The following is a 13,764-nucleotide window of genomic DNA, read 5'->3' as shown; positions in this document are numbered from 1 at the left end:
CTGTCCAGAGGCCCTACAGACATGCGCATGCTGTTTGCTATGGACAAATAGCAACAGCAGCGATGTTTGTCCATGCAGACGTGTGCATAAAAGCCCTCTGCAGAATCTATTCCAAAGGGTACTCACAAGAGCAGCTTTCGCTAGGCGAGACCTAAAAATCACTACGACCCAGCCAGGACTAAAGCACTTAAATTTTAAAAGCGCATAAGCACTGGACGCATCTTAGTCCTTTATTACATTTAATCACGCTGCTATACAGCATGGCTACAAATCATTATCCACAATTCGCATGCTGTGCAGCATGAACAAAAGGCAATGGAAGAGCCAATAGTCTTAAAGATGAAACCTGTTGGCTTTGCCAATGCTTGTTGCACAATTGCCAGCAATCATAACACCCCTCCTCACCAACCCCGTGAGGTGACTTCCTGGTGAAGAGCTATAGCTTTACTGAAATAAAACAAGCTGTTCAGAACTTAACAGGACCAAGATCAACTAGCAATTAGCTCAAACGGCTTCAACTATAAAAGCCAGTGTATTATTTGTCTGGGCTTCCAAGTAACCACTTCCCCCTAAGGGTCAAAGTTCAATCACAGATCTGGCCCCTGAACTTGCTCTTCAGCCCCGCCAGGTCAGCAGAAAATCAGTTCTGGAGTTGGGGCTTACTCTGAACAAGCCCAGCTCGCCGGCTTCGGTTTCAGATGGTCTACACTTACCTTCACTAGGACAATTTAAACAGTTCTGGCAAGATTTATTTGGATGTAACGTGCAAAAATGTTTGGTGGTTGCTAACAAAAAAATACTATATGCTCCTTGCTTAGGGAAACAGATTTATTAAATCAAAACCCATGGACACGTTTAGTGAACAGTTCACAAAATAAAACTTGCATTTAAAAAAAAACCGATTCTTGAAAACTTTCCTTCTCATTCAAAGAGCAATTTAGTAAACAAAAACCCTAAACAATTTATATAAAAAAAGTCTGCAACGGAATAAGTTATCGTCGTTTCTGGAAAATATTTCCTCTTCCCATTCCACGACCTCTTCCTCGTGCGGCCACTGAAAGAGCAAAAAGGTAACTAAGCGTCAGTTCAACATAACAGACAAATGAAAAACAATTCAACAAACCAGAACGCGAAGCAGACATCAGTACATTACACTTGTGAAAAAGGCTCGGGCACAAGCTGAAGCAACTCTAGACTTCTACTTGCAGAGCTACTCTTAAAACGGACCACGTTACGAGATTCTTGTCCAAACCAGGGAGATTTCACACAGCGTTTCCTCAGACACCAAGCAGGGTGGCAATTCTTGTAGCCTAGTGTCGGCTCTCCCAGTCTTTACCTTTCTGTACTACCAAGCACATCACAAATACCAACTGTTGCACCTCAGTATCAATAATTCACTTGTGCATATAAATATTTGCTAGTAGCAAGGCTCTGCAAACTGCCACTAACCAGGAGAGAATTCTGGAAAAGCTTTTAAGAGTGGACAGACCAAGCTAACAAGATTTCTACTGACGCACCCAAATTATCCACTGTACAGAAAGCACTCACCTTGGGCTTTGAGGATGGCAGCCTTCCCTCTCCCCGCACCAGAGCCCTGGTTTTTGTTTTTCATGCTCTTTAACATGGGCGCATTTTTTAACATGTCTGGTAGAATCAAGAACCGAATTTTGCTGCCACGAATGTAGACCTGTTCAAGCTGTGCTACTCTGCCATCTCTGTATGTAACTGTAATATTGGACATCTGGAAAGCAAGAAAAGAATATTAGAAGACATTCCCAGATGTAGAGACCCAAGTAAGTTAAGGAAGTAGGTGTGCACAGACTCAAAAGAGCATTCAAACTCTGGAACCATTGCTTAACGCTACCCCCATCCCAGGTATGTAGATCTGTGTAAAGGTGGCTACATAAGGGAAATGCTAGTATGCAAACCCTACTCTAATATGAGCCCTAGCATAATCAGAGACGCTATTATCAGAGCACTTATGACATTGCTACCATCATTTGTCACAATACTACATGGCACAAAAAGGGACAAGTGGATTTTGTTATGAGGACAAGTAGATTTATGAAGCAACCTCTCCCATGGACAAGTAGATATTTTAATAAATTCCACACCCCGGCAAAAAGGATTCAAATGGTAAAAGACAGCAAGCAACATTCAAGGAGGACTCTATCCATGCATACCAAAGATACGCAGGAGAGGCACACCATCGGGACCTATCCATACCTGGCAGTTCATGTTGTCCTCTGCCTCAATGAGTTTGCCGCGGTACACCTCCCCGGTATTGGTCTCGCATGTGATGACGTGGCCTTCTGCTTCATGCAGCACTTTGATGGGAACACCAATAGACATATCTGCAGAGATTAGATTCAAAACCTAAAATGGAAAAAGGCAAAAGTCATGCAGGTTAGAGCCTCCTCTTCCTCCGCAAGAACCAAGAGAAATGAACACAGCATCACTTTACTAATGCTCCTCACACAATGCATATTAAGACATGTAGCTAAAGCTCTGCACTTCCCCCAGAGGTTTCCTCACACATTGCCATCAAGAATGATTTTGTAATCAGACCCTCCAGGATGTCACAGTTTTAGGCGAAATCGGCACTTTTGTAAAAAAATTCCACAATTTTTACAAAGTGCCCGCGAAATCGAAGTGGACATGTGGCAGCGTCGCTCAAAAAAAGGTTCTTGTACATGGTATAATAGAAACTAATTTTGCTCTGAAATGTTTAAAGGGCACGGGGAAGCTTCCTGGTGTTGACGTACAAATAGCAAAGTTCTCTGGGATCTGAGAAAAAGCATTTGGTTAGCCTTGGGAAGGGCGGGGGCTGAAAGAAAGAATGGTAACGCGTGAGGGGCTGTTTCATGCTTGTACTGTCAGGGAAGAAATCTACCAGGCGCTTTGTTTCTCACCGTTCTAAGTGCAGTGGTCTGCACTATGGCCTGCCTATGGATTGCCCAACCTGAATCTGCCACCTTCTGGAGCATGAGATGGGCATGGAGTGTGAACCCCTGTTCAAATGTTTCCCTTCCTACTTGCAGGAGTAGGTGAGATCTGGGCCTTTTCATGACTGTAGTTTTTGCTCAGCTTGCAAAGCTTCACACCTCTTCTACTGGTTTCCTCGCTCATGAAGTGTATTTTCTTCTGCAGTGGCCAGTATCCCTGCCTTTAAAAATGGTGTCTGGATACTGATCATGACCCAACGTCCATTCTAGCCCATTGGGCATCATTTGAAAGCATCACTAGCTTGTGAATGTTGCCATGAGAATTACTGGGCCTTCCCTGATTATTACCCCCTGTTTGGGGTACGGTCACAACACACTGCTGTCTCATTAGGCTGGAGCTGTGTAGCTGCCTATATGTTTTAGTCATCATTTGTGCACTTGTCCTTCACACCTCCTCCACATTCACACTGCCCGGCAAAAGCACCTTTCTAGCCACCCACGGACATCACACCGAAGACAGCGCATCGCGTTAGGGTTCTTAGAGCCATGTCAGCCCTTTGGCTCTCTAATTTGCTGGGTTTCCCGACTCTAATGGAGGATTGCATTTCCAAGGGATAACAGCCTTCACATGTGGGCCGCTTCCTCAGTTCCATATCCCAGGTTGCCTATTTCAAAGCGGAACACTCTGCTAAAACAGTTTCCATTGATTTAAGGCTGAGAATAAATGATGAGTAAAATAAAGTGCCGCTAAATTTCCATATTAGTGCCGCTAAATGTGCTAATCCATGCCGCTATATCCTTGGGGGTCTGTATAGTAGACAAAAGTCATGTAAGACTTGCTATTAAATGCTTGCACTTTGGTTTTACGGCACCTTCTTCATATGAACCATAATCAGATTGCTATTAGTGGGAGGGGGTGTCAAGAGGTACGGTGGTGTGCAAGGGGCTCAAATAAAAATAATCTTCAAAATTGCGACACCCAAGAACACCATGACTGACGGAGCTCAACTTTCATTGCCAAGGTCATGAATACATGCGATCACCCAAGATGTGTTAAAAATAAGCCCATTTAAAATGTGTATTCTACACTACAACCAGCTGTCAAGATTTGGCCTGGGTGATTAACTCTGCTCGCAGAGTTTTCCATACTCCGGAGTTTTTGTTGCTCACTCGCACTTGCCAACGATGAGTTGGCGAGTGAGGAAAATCCTGACGCTAGATCACCTTCTAGCTAGATCAATGCATGCAGTCGAGACCACTCGTGTTGAGAAACCACCTGTGCATGTTGAGAAAGCTGCCACTCAAGTTAAAAATTCTACTCGAGAGGCAGAAAGAAGCAAAGCCCTTTTGAGGTGCGCACTGAGCAGCTCGTGCTGGTCTTCCAATACAGGACAAACTAGCACTAAAAATCAACGTAACCCAGCAAACTGTTAGCAGATCCACATGTAGCACGCCAACATTTTTTGTTCTACGAAGCAGAACTTCAGCCAAAATTAGTCACGAGGGTGTCAGCAAAATGTGCACCACGGAAGCCACTACAATGTATCCCATACAAATGTCACCCACTAATTGGAAGTTCAGAGCCTACAAAGCAAGATCAGTGCATCCCAAGATTTTAAGAACTGAGACCCACTTTCAGAACAAACTTTCACAATCCACCTAGCTTTAATGGACAGGAGGTGCCAATATTTAAATATAACTGAAGCATTGTGTGGTCATTTGGTATTGCAAATGCTTTAGCCATGCTGTGGAGCACCCCAGCATGCATGCACACAACCTACAAAATGGCACAGGCATTTTTCTAGTTTTACTGATCCAAGACTGATCAGTTAATGTTTTTATTTAAAGTATACTAGAGCACTTAAAAAAAACATGTTAAAGGGCGAGCAGGTTGGGAGCCAAGGAACAATGGGCTTGGGAAGGAGCACAGTGGGAGGAGGATAAACAAGAGGAAAAGAACATGGTTGCCAGATGAGAACTGTATTAGCAGGATTGCTATACAACTGCAGATCTCATTTAGAACTGGTAAGGATTACTACCACTTTCGCAGAGATAGAAATATATGGTGCGAGATTTTACTTGGACACTTCAAGAGTGCTATGGTTTGAAGTGTTTTATCTATTCAAAGCAAAGGAGCACAATGTGGAGTTGTCTAACTGAGGACATAGCTCTGAAATAATTATCTAGGTCTGAGTGACTGAGTTTGAGGCCTTTTCTTTAAGGGCCATGGGGCAGTCAGCACTTAATGGTTAGTACCCTGTATCAACAGTTGTGTCACAAAGCTACAATATCATTGCATTCCAAATGCAAGTATGACTACACGACTGGGTGTCTAGGTAGTAGAGGCAAGTTTTGACAAGCTCACCTCAGTGCCCAATCAATGAATGACCAACGAAAAAAATGTTTTAAGGCAGAGAAAGGGTCTACAAAGAAAGACAATTAGCTGGTTCTTCAAGGGGCAGCCTAAAAAACATTTAATATAACGCATCAACTAAAGTTTTTACTACACTAATCACATGGTCCGTGTGCTCCTAAAAGGCTGCATTAGAAAGATACCCTGGGATATTGCAGTCTGGTTTATCAGATTGAGTTCTCGAAGCAAGCAATGGAAGAGCCAATAGGTTTTAACTTAGCATGCATACAAAAATGATGTTCAGCACACTAAAGCGCCAGAAAGAGAGGCAGCCTATGAGGAGGCCTTTACACAGGGAAACTGCCCCCTCCATGCAGGAAGCGCTCATTACCCTCCTCAAGCCAGGCAACCAGCCCCCTCCCCCAATAACGATGGACTACAGACCCCACCCCTAATTATTACAGCCAATAAAATCTTAGCAATATTTATACCAAACAGAACACAACTATTACTCGCCCTATTGATCCACCCAGACCAGTCCAGTTTCATGCCGGGAAGATCCACCCAACACAACCTTAAAACTCTGCTCACATTTTATGTAATAGTGTGAATAAACTGAGGCGGCCTTTCTAGAAGACACTGAGCTATTAGATTCACTCGAGTGGCTTTACCTTTTTCAATGTGCTAAAGCGGGCAAGATTTGGGGGAACAAAGCGATAGGGGGTTTTGTCTACAGTATGAAGAACCGATGGCACGACTACGGCAGAATGGAACGATATCTGACCCCATACACATAGCTTACAGCACCAGATACGGCTGCCCACATCCTATCTGCCCTGGCAATGGACGCCCACATTTGGTAGGCTAAGACACCACCACGTGGGGAAAGGGCTCAGATGTTCCCCTCAACACCTATTGATATTTGCCCACTATGTTACATTGTATATGAAAAGACAGCTGTTATGTATCGCCAATAATCAGGGAGTTCTTAGGCTTCGTCAGATTATCCTGCATCACCATTAACTGGGGTAAATCGGCCATAATGCCATTGACGGACTGGACGACAGATTTAGAATACCCGCTGTGCTGAGAAAGTACACCTGTCAAATATCTAGGAATGTGTACTTTGAGCACACTGTGGCGCCAACACTGCTTACCAAAAGAGAACAGCTTGCTCCTGCTCCATACCGTTATCCATTAAATAACATACCAATCCTTCTTACAGAGGCGGTCTTTAGCGCACTACGCTCGGCCCCGACTTTACTAGTATGGGCAATGAAGTATCCTCGTGTGAGTTGGGAAATACTAGTGCTGCCTTATGCGAGAGGTGCCATAGTGGCACCCGACTTCGCACTATAATACTTCAGCACCAAGTTCTAAACTTGCCAAGAACACAGGCCTATGCCAAAGACTAGACACTATACACCTTACATCCCTTGGGGACCATTATCCAGGGAACACTTTCAACCTGCCAGACATTATCCATAGAGATAAGTATAGGCCCCTAGATACTCCACTAAAGACTTCGAGCAGCCTGCACTGGAATCGGAAACGAATACCCAGCTCTGCCACCCACCTTCAACACACTAGAGCAGGTACGGACCTCTCCCTTGCCAAAAAGACTGGTGTCACGCATATACTGCCCGAGTCTGGACAAAGCCCAGACACCACATCCATTGGACCATCGGGAATGGAAAGAGGACATACAATTGGAGATCTCTAGTGCACAATGGGAATACTGTTGCAATCAGACAGAAAGCTTTACCCGAACTATAAGCTTCGACTTACACGTTTTAAATTCCTACATGGAATTTATTACACAACTGACAAGCTAGGCCTTGGAGATGTGCCCAGGTGTGTTAGATGCAGAATGACACCCTGTGACTTGGTGCTTGGCGTAAATGTCCCCTCCAGCAAAAACCTTCTACAGCAGTGATACTCAAAGTAGCCTGGGGGCCACTTGGAGCCCTCCTGACCTTTCCACACGGCCCTTTGGTAAACAGCAGCACTGCTCTGGTCTACTGTTTACTTGACTCAGCACTAACATTCAGAATGGAATTAATTAAGGCATCCTGCACCACCACTTTAGAGAGACCATCATTTTTTAAAGGTATCTTACATCAAACGTAGAGAGACCTTCCTTTTTTAAAGGCATCTTACATCAAACGTGAAACAAGCATTGGCATAGCCAAAAGATTCTCGCCTTTGGGACCCTGTACGTTTTTTTGCCAGAGCTATTGGCTTTGGCAAGGTATGTAAGCTATGTTCAAGAGCAGCGTGGCTGCTGCATTAATCTGTAGAAAAATGTGTTCAGTCTTTAGGGGTAATTAGACTGGCTTGTCACACCTAGCATTCATGCTGCAGCGATGGGTGTATTCACAAGTAGCATTTGTATTTTGTATTTGTATAGCGCGTAAATCACCCGTAGGTCTCGGAGCGCTTGCAGATGCTAGAAAGGAGTAACCGGTACACCAGATAGCTAAAAGAGCCATGTTTTTAGGAGTCTTCGAAATCTCATATGATTGGATTCGGGCCTGATGTTTAGGGGGAGGGCATTTCAGGCATCGGGGGCTAATTTGGAGAAGGCCCTATCACCATTCCTGACCGTGCGAACTTTGGGAACGGTGAGGAGAGACTTGTTGGCGGACCGAAGGGTTCTGACCGGACAATGGTTTACCAGTTTCTTCTCTAGGTATTTGGGACCTTGTCCATTGATGGTTTTGTGGACTAGGCAGCAGACTTTTAAAGTGTATGCGCATTCTAATGGGGAGCCAGTGAAGAGTTCTAAGATTGGGCACGGATGGGGAGGGAGATCAAGAACCATTCTGGCTGCGGTATTTTGTAGGACCTGGAGTTTAGCAAGGAGACTCATTGATGGATGCAAGTAGTACATTACCGTAATCCAACTGGCTAATGATTAGGCCTTGGACTAGGGGCATACGAGAGGAAAGGGGTATCCATTTGAAAATGTTCTTGAGGTTACGCATCAGCCCGAAGCTTGTGTGCATTATCTTGTTGACATGGCTGGCCATGGACAGTTTGTCATCAATATCACTCCCAGGTTACGCACCGAGGTCTTGGGAGGGGGGGGGGCAGGGTCCTAGTGATGGAGCCACCATTCATCAGTCCAGTGTTTGTGGGCATTTCCAAAAAGCACGATCTTGGTTTTACGAGCATTGAGCATCAAGAAGTTATTCGTCACCCAGTCCTTAATTGAGATCATGCCCTTTTGGAATCTGTTTGGTATCGTTGGGGTCAGGGCCTAGGGTGATCAGTAGCTGTGTGTCGTCCACATAGGGCACGGTGTCAAAGCTGTGCGCCCTTATTACTTGTGCTAGAGGGGGAATACATATAAATTAAACAAAGTGGGGCTCAAAATTGATCCCTAGGGCACCCCCTTGTCGTTATCTTGGCTATTAGAGATGAAGGACCCAATTTGCACCTTTGAGCGCTGTTCAGTTAGGTAGCTTTTGATCCAGAGTAGGGCTGGACCTTTGACACCCATCTCCAGCAGACGCTCTAAGAGAATGCTGTGAGAGATGGTGTCAAAGGCAGACGACAGATCGAGCAAGACCAGGATGGCGGATTGTCCTGCATCGAGTGTTAACCAGATATTATCCACAATCTCAAGCAGTGCTGTTTCAGGGCAGCGGTGTGCCCTGAAACCAGACAGATGGGTCAAGCAGCTGGTTGGCCTCTAGGTGTTTACACAGTTGCTTTGTAATTAGGGATTCCATGATTTTCCCCCCCGAAAATTGGTGATAGGGAGGTAGTTGGAAAGCAGTTTGAGGTCGGCAGAGGGTTTCTTTAGGATGGGTATTATAATGGCCTGTTTCCAGTGAGAAGGGACAGAGGAGTGGGATAGAGAGAGATTGAGGGTTTTCGTGAGATCGGCAATTATGGCAGGTGCAATTTTAGCAAGAACTCAAGAGGCAGGGTCTGTGGGGGATCGATCCAGATTTGATTTTGTTCAATGAGTGAGCTACTTCAGTCTCTGAGAATGGTAGGAATTCTTTAAGGACTGCGGCACGCGGATGAGGGGACGTATCAGCCTGATTAGGGGGTAAGTTGGTTGCCATTGCATTGGTTATCTTGGGGAAGATTTCATGAATAGTATTGATTTTATCCTGAAAATAGGATGAGAGGGTGTTGACCCAGTCCTGGGATTCAACAGGTGGAGGCTGGCAGGCCGGAGGCTTCGTAAAATCTTTAACTATTTTGTATAGTTCTTTGTGCGAGTTGGCTGCCAGATTTATCCTGTTCCCCAAGTATGTTCTTTTAGCTGCAGCCATCTCATTCATATAGTGTCTGTGTGCAGTTTTGTCTATCTGTTGATCCTTAGTATGTTGCCATTTACGTTCGGCTGCCCTTGCCGACTTTTTGGTTTTATCTAAGTCAGAGGTGAACCATGGAGAGAGTTTGTAAGAGCCTCTGTATACCTTTTTGGGGGCAATTAAGTCTAAGGTGGAGGTAATTGCATGTTCTAGGGCAGTTGCTGCTTTATTAGGATCAGTGCACTTAGTGATGGGCGGGGGGAGAGAAGTGGGTGGTGAAAGATTAAATATTGATGTTGTTCCATGGCCTGCTCCATTTAACGTGGTTTTTGACCACGTGAAATTAATCTGCATTAATCTGTAGAAAAATGTGTTCAGTCTTTTGGGGTAATTAGACTGGCTTGTCGCACCTAGCATTCATGCTGAAGCGATGGGTGTATTCACAAGCAGCATTCAGTGGCCATGCTCTGTGTGTGGATGCCAATACTGACACAGCTGGAGACCTCCGTGAACAGAAGGGGTGAGGAGAGTAAGTATCGGGGCACAACGAAGCACTGAGCTGGCACCAGGGAAGAGAACTGCTAAGTCAAAGCCCACCAGACAGTACAGCGGATGTAAATTGGAGCTGGATAAGGCTGGAAGAGCCGTGCAAGGAAGTGAGTGAGAGCGGGACAGTCTTCTCTTTTTCAAAGCACATACTCGTGCTTGTGGCGCGCCCCTGCGTGCTCCCGCAAGGTGGATGCCGCCACAAGCACGAGTATGTGCTTCGAAAAAGAACAGAACGACGGCTAAAGGTCTCCTATCAGCGCATGCGCGCTGCATAGGCAAGACCTAAAAATATGATCACATTCCTTCAAAATTCAAAAATGTGTAGTTCATTAACACGCAGAACCTTTTCACCCAAGTACATTTGATGATCTCACTGCAATGAGAGTTTAACTGAGATTTCAAACATGAATTTAGAAACATCCATGCTTCCACCAACGCCAAAAGTGAACATAGAGGCAAGCCAGCTGTTATGTACACCCTCCGGGTGGCCAAGGTTGCTATTATAAATAGACAAATTCCTCTACTAAATCAAACACAAGAGAAAGAAAAGGTGACAAAGTAAGAAAAACAATTGATTAGGATCACACAATTGGTCAAGTGGGGAAGCTGGGATTCATCCTCAGTTTTCTGGTTTTGCATTGTGCAATTCAGCCACTACATGTACCTTACTACCCCTACATTCAAAGTACAAATGCCAAATCGTCCAACCGCCACCCTGCTGGCATCAATGCTGCCCTCGGTCACACCATAGATGATATTTTGTGGCCCCTGGGAAAACGTTTGTGAGTACCCATGTTCTAGAGCGAGATGAGAAATGGTACCCAATATGATTGGAGAACCGGTGGAGCTCACCCCTTTGGTGGCACTACTGGGACACACTAAGGACTCTCCTGCCAAAAACTAAACATGGTTGTCACGTTTAGTACAGGCTAAGGATGCAGGGCCTATGAGGTTGGATCAGGGCGTGGCTCCAAAAAGCAAGATCTGGCTATGTGATGTAGCATACTGTAATGAGCAACTGGCTAACTACTGGGAGCTCATTCGTCTGAACTAGTGTTCAGAAGGATAAATGTGCATACATGCAAATACATTTTGTAAGCCCGCATGGCAAACAGGGCCAGAAAAAGTCTGAACGTATGTGACTCAAACGACATAAGCACAGGCCACAGAAGACATGAATAATCAATGGGGAAGCAATCTGTGAACATGTGCATGATGGGTGTTCTAAGATATCAGGCCATTTTATATGTAAAGTCCTGAGATGTGCTTTACTGTGTAACAGAACGTATTCTACAGTCGCACTGTGTGCCCATGGAAGCTAATCAATCAGTGGAAGCCGTTTTATCACTTAGCAGACCACACATGTAGTACTGCATTCACACCAGGAGGCCACTTCTGCCTTACTATGCCAAGATTGGGTGTAGGATAAAGTCACATGATTATGGCGATTACATGGCAGCAGGGACCTGAGCTGTGGATTTAAGCATCACTGTTGGGCACCAGGGACACAACAAAGTAAGCAACATTGACAGATTTAATCAAATGGGGTTCAAGTAACCAAATGGTCCTCGAAACAGGTTTTAATTAAACGAGTTACACGCCCCCACGCATAGATGGTAAAACTGTGCCACCATGGCTTCAGTGCAGTGGATTCAGCTGTCCAATATGCAGAGGGTAGTAGGCCCCTTTACCAGGGCAGCAAAGCCCTGCTAACTGAAGCCTAAGTGGGCATGGAGAATCATCCCCCCCCCTCTTCATTTTACTTCTTTGGGTAATGCCCCATAGGGATCCATCTAATCATCCAGATTGGTCAGAAGTATCTTAGATCAGTAGCCTGTGGTTTTCTGCCTAGAGTTTGTGTACTTATTAGTAAGCTAAAGTAACCAAATCATACATTATTTTATTATGACAGTTTTTTTATAGCACGAACAAGACCCGTGGGGTAGCAGAGCGCTTTACAGTGCAGATATATCGACATAAAAACGTAAAAATACAATGAATTAGGTGAATGAAGTAATGGTAAACATTAGAGTTCAGCACATATTTACAAGAGAGTATAAATGATTACGGTGAATTTGGCCAGGAGAATAGATTTAACTTCTATTATGAAAAAAGCTGCGGATGGATTAAGTCCCGTTTCTGGGGGCAAGGCGTACCAAATCCTGTAAGGAGCCATTCATGAGAAGGTACGATTATATGGCAATTTACTTTGTAGCATCCTGTCACCCAAGTGCTGCACTTTATGCTGGGTGCTTCTATAGACCCAGTTGATGCTATAACATGCTATTTTTATAAATCCAAATGCTGGCTGCGCCAGTTCGCCGAGTAAAAAATAATTGGTCTTTTATTGCCCAAGATGTGGGACAATAAAGGAAACGGTCTCAAATCTTTGCGTGCTTTCTCCAGGAGAAAGGTTTGATTGCTCACCTTTACTATCCTCGACAGGAGAACGCACAGTAGTGGAGAGAATTAAAGGCATTACAAATTAAAGGTTTGGTCATGGGAGACGGAAAGTAGCTTGCTCAAGACCGGGGAGAGTGGGGTTTTTGTTCAAGAGGCGGTGAAGCAAGAAAAGCTGCCGTTCTAGCACCATGGAATACTAAGCGTCAGCATTATTTGTTATGCTAACAGACGAGTGTCCACGTTTAAAGTTATACTGGACGATTACTCGTCATTTGAGTTCTCTCACAACCAACCCACTTCGGGCAGGAATGGTGGACCCTTCACTGGAGTACCCGCTCACCCACCAAAGCCCTCCAATCCACACTTGATGTCATATAGGGAAGCCTACGTATCCAAGCCACCACCCTCCCCTTCCGAAGCAGGAACAGACTCTTCTCTTGCAGTACAGAAGGCAGTACCGGCAGACCGCACCGCGTCTCTACGGTAACAACTAGCCCCACAAGCAATGTGCAGAGTAGGAAATGAACGAAGGCATGTCGCGTAGCCCAAACCCACTACCACCCGAGAAACAACGCCACACATCCCCCACCTCGAGCCCATCCTCACCGTTGGTCTTTCTTCTCTCCGGCGTGGCTCCCGCTCTACGAACTAATGGCGTCGTTCGAAATCCCAGAAAGCAGTGCGCGCACACAAGCACTTCCGGTAAAAGGTCCAAAAACCACGCCTCCCACTCAATACAATGGGGTATAGAAAGAAAGAAAGGACAGCAGAAGAACGAAATGGAAGAGAGACTACAACCCATTCCCAGTTCAGTAGCCGTTTCCATTTTTTAAAACAAACTTTATTGATCCATAGTAGGCGTACAACAAGTTCGTGGTGAAAGGATCTGTAAAAGGGTAACTAGATTTTGGGAGGCCAAAACAGGGACAGACCAGACTTATAAGTAGGCCAAAAGCTTTTAGTCTATTTTCTATATCTGGCCTGTCCAGTTTTTTGTATAGCTATATACACATATACACATATACAAATATATATATTTATATATATGTAAGTTTGGAGATAGATAGCTAGATAGATGGATAGACTCGTTAAGAAAGAAAACTAAACACATTCAGCTGAACCTCTCTGAAATGTTATTCACAAACAATTCATTAGTTTAACGTGCATGTAAATACAGAATACCATGTTTAATAATACTGTCCTTTCTACCTAAAGTGTGCACCCCAGATATGTTCTAATA

At 44.7% G+C, this 13,764-nt stretch overlaps 1 protein-coding gene across 1 annotated transcript; it reads right to left on the bottom strand.

Annotated features, from left to right (window-relative positions):
* Positions 1-814: 814 nt before the first annotated feature.
* Positions 815-13,258, bottom strand: LOC144791532 (small nuclear ribonucleoprotein Sm D3). The gene is made up of 4 exons (XM_078666243.1): positions 13,131-13,258; positions 2,227-2,376; positions 1,549-1,741; positions 815-1,054 (listed from the first exon to the last, which is right to left on the bottom strand). Exons 2-4 carry the CDS (start codon positions 2,350-2,352, stop codon positions 993-995), a joined length of 381 nt encoding a protein of 126 aa, XP_078522369.1. The 5' UTR covers positions 2,353-2,376; positions 13,131-13,258; the 3' UTR covers positions 815-992.
* Between the last annotated feature and the right edge of the window lie 506 nt (positions 13,259-13,764).

The sequence above is a fragment of the Lissotriton helveticus genome, chromosome 11 (genome assembly GCF_964261635.1).
Source record: "Lissotriton helveticus chromosome 11, aLisHel1.1, whole genome shotgun sequence".
NCBI lineage: Eukaryota > Metazoa > Chordata > Amphibia > Caudata > Salamandridae > Lissotriton > Lissotriton helveticus.
This window is presented reverse-complemented; position numbering and strand designations above follow the sequence as displayed.

Bases quoted from the DNA above. Each gene is read 5' to 3' on its own strand.
- LOC144791532 (XM_078666243.1), bottom strand. From the start codon at position 2,352: ATGTCTATTGGTGTTCCCATCAAAGTGCTGCATGAAGCAGAAGGCCAC. The intron at 1,742-2,226 runs GTATGGATAGGT...CTTGCTTTCCAG, and splicing joins AGGACAACATGAACTGCCAG to ATGTCCAATATTACAGTTAC. The intron at 1,055-1,548 runs GTGAGTGCTTTC...TTGCTCTTTCAG, and splicing joins TGCCATCCTCAAAGCCCAAG to TGGCCGCACGAGGAAGAGGT.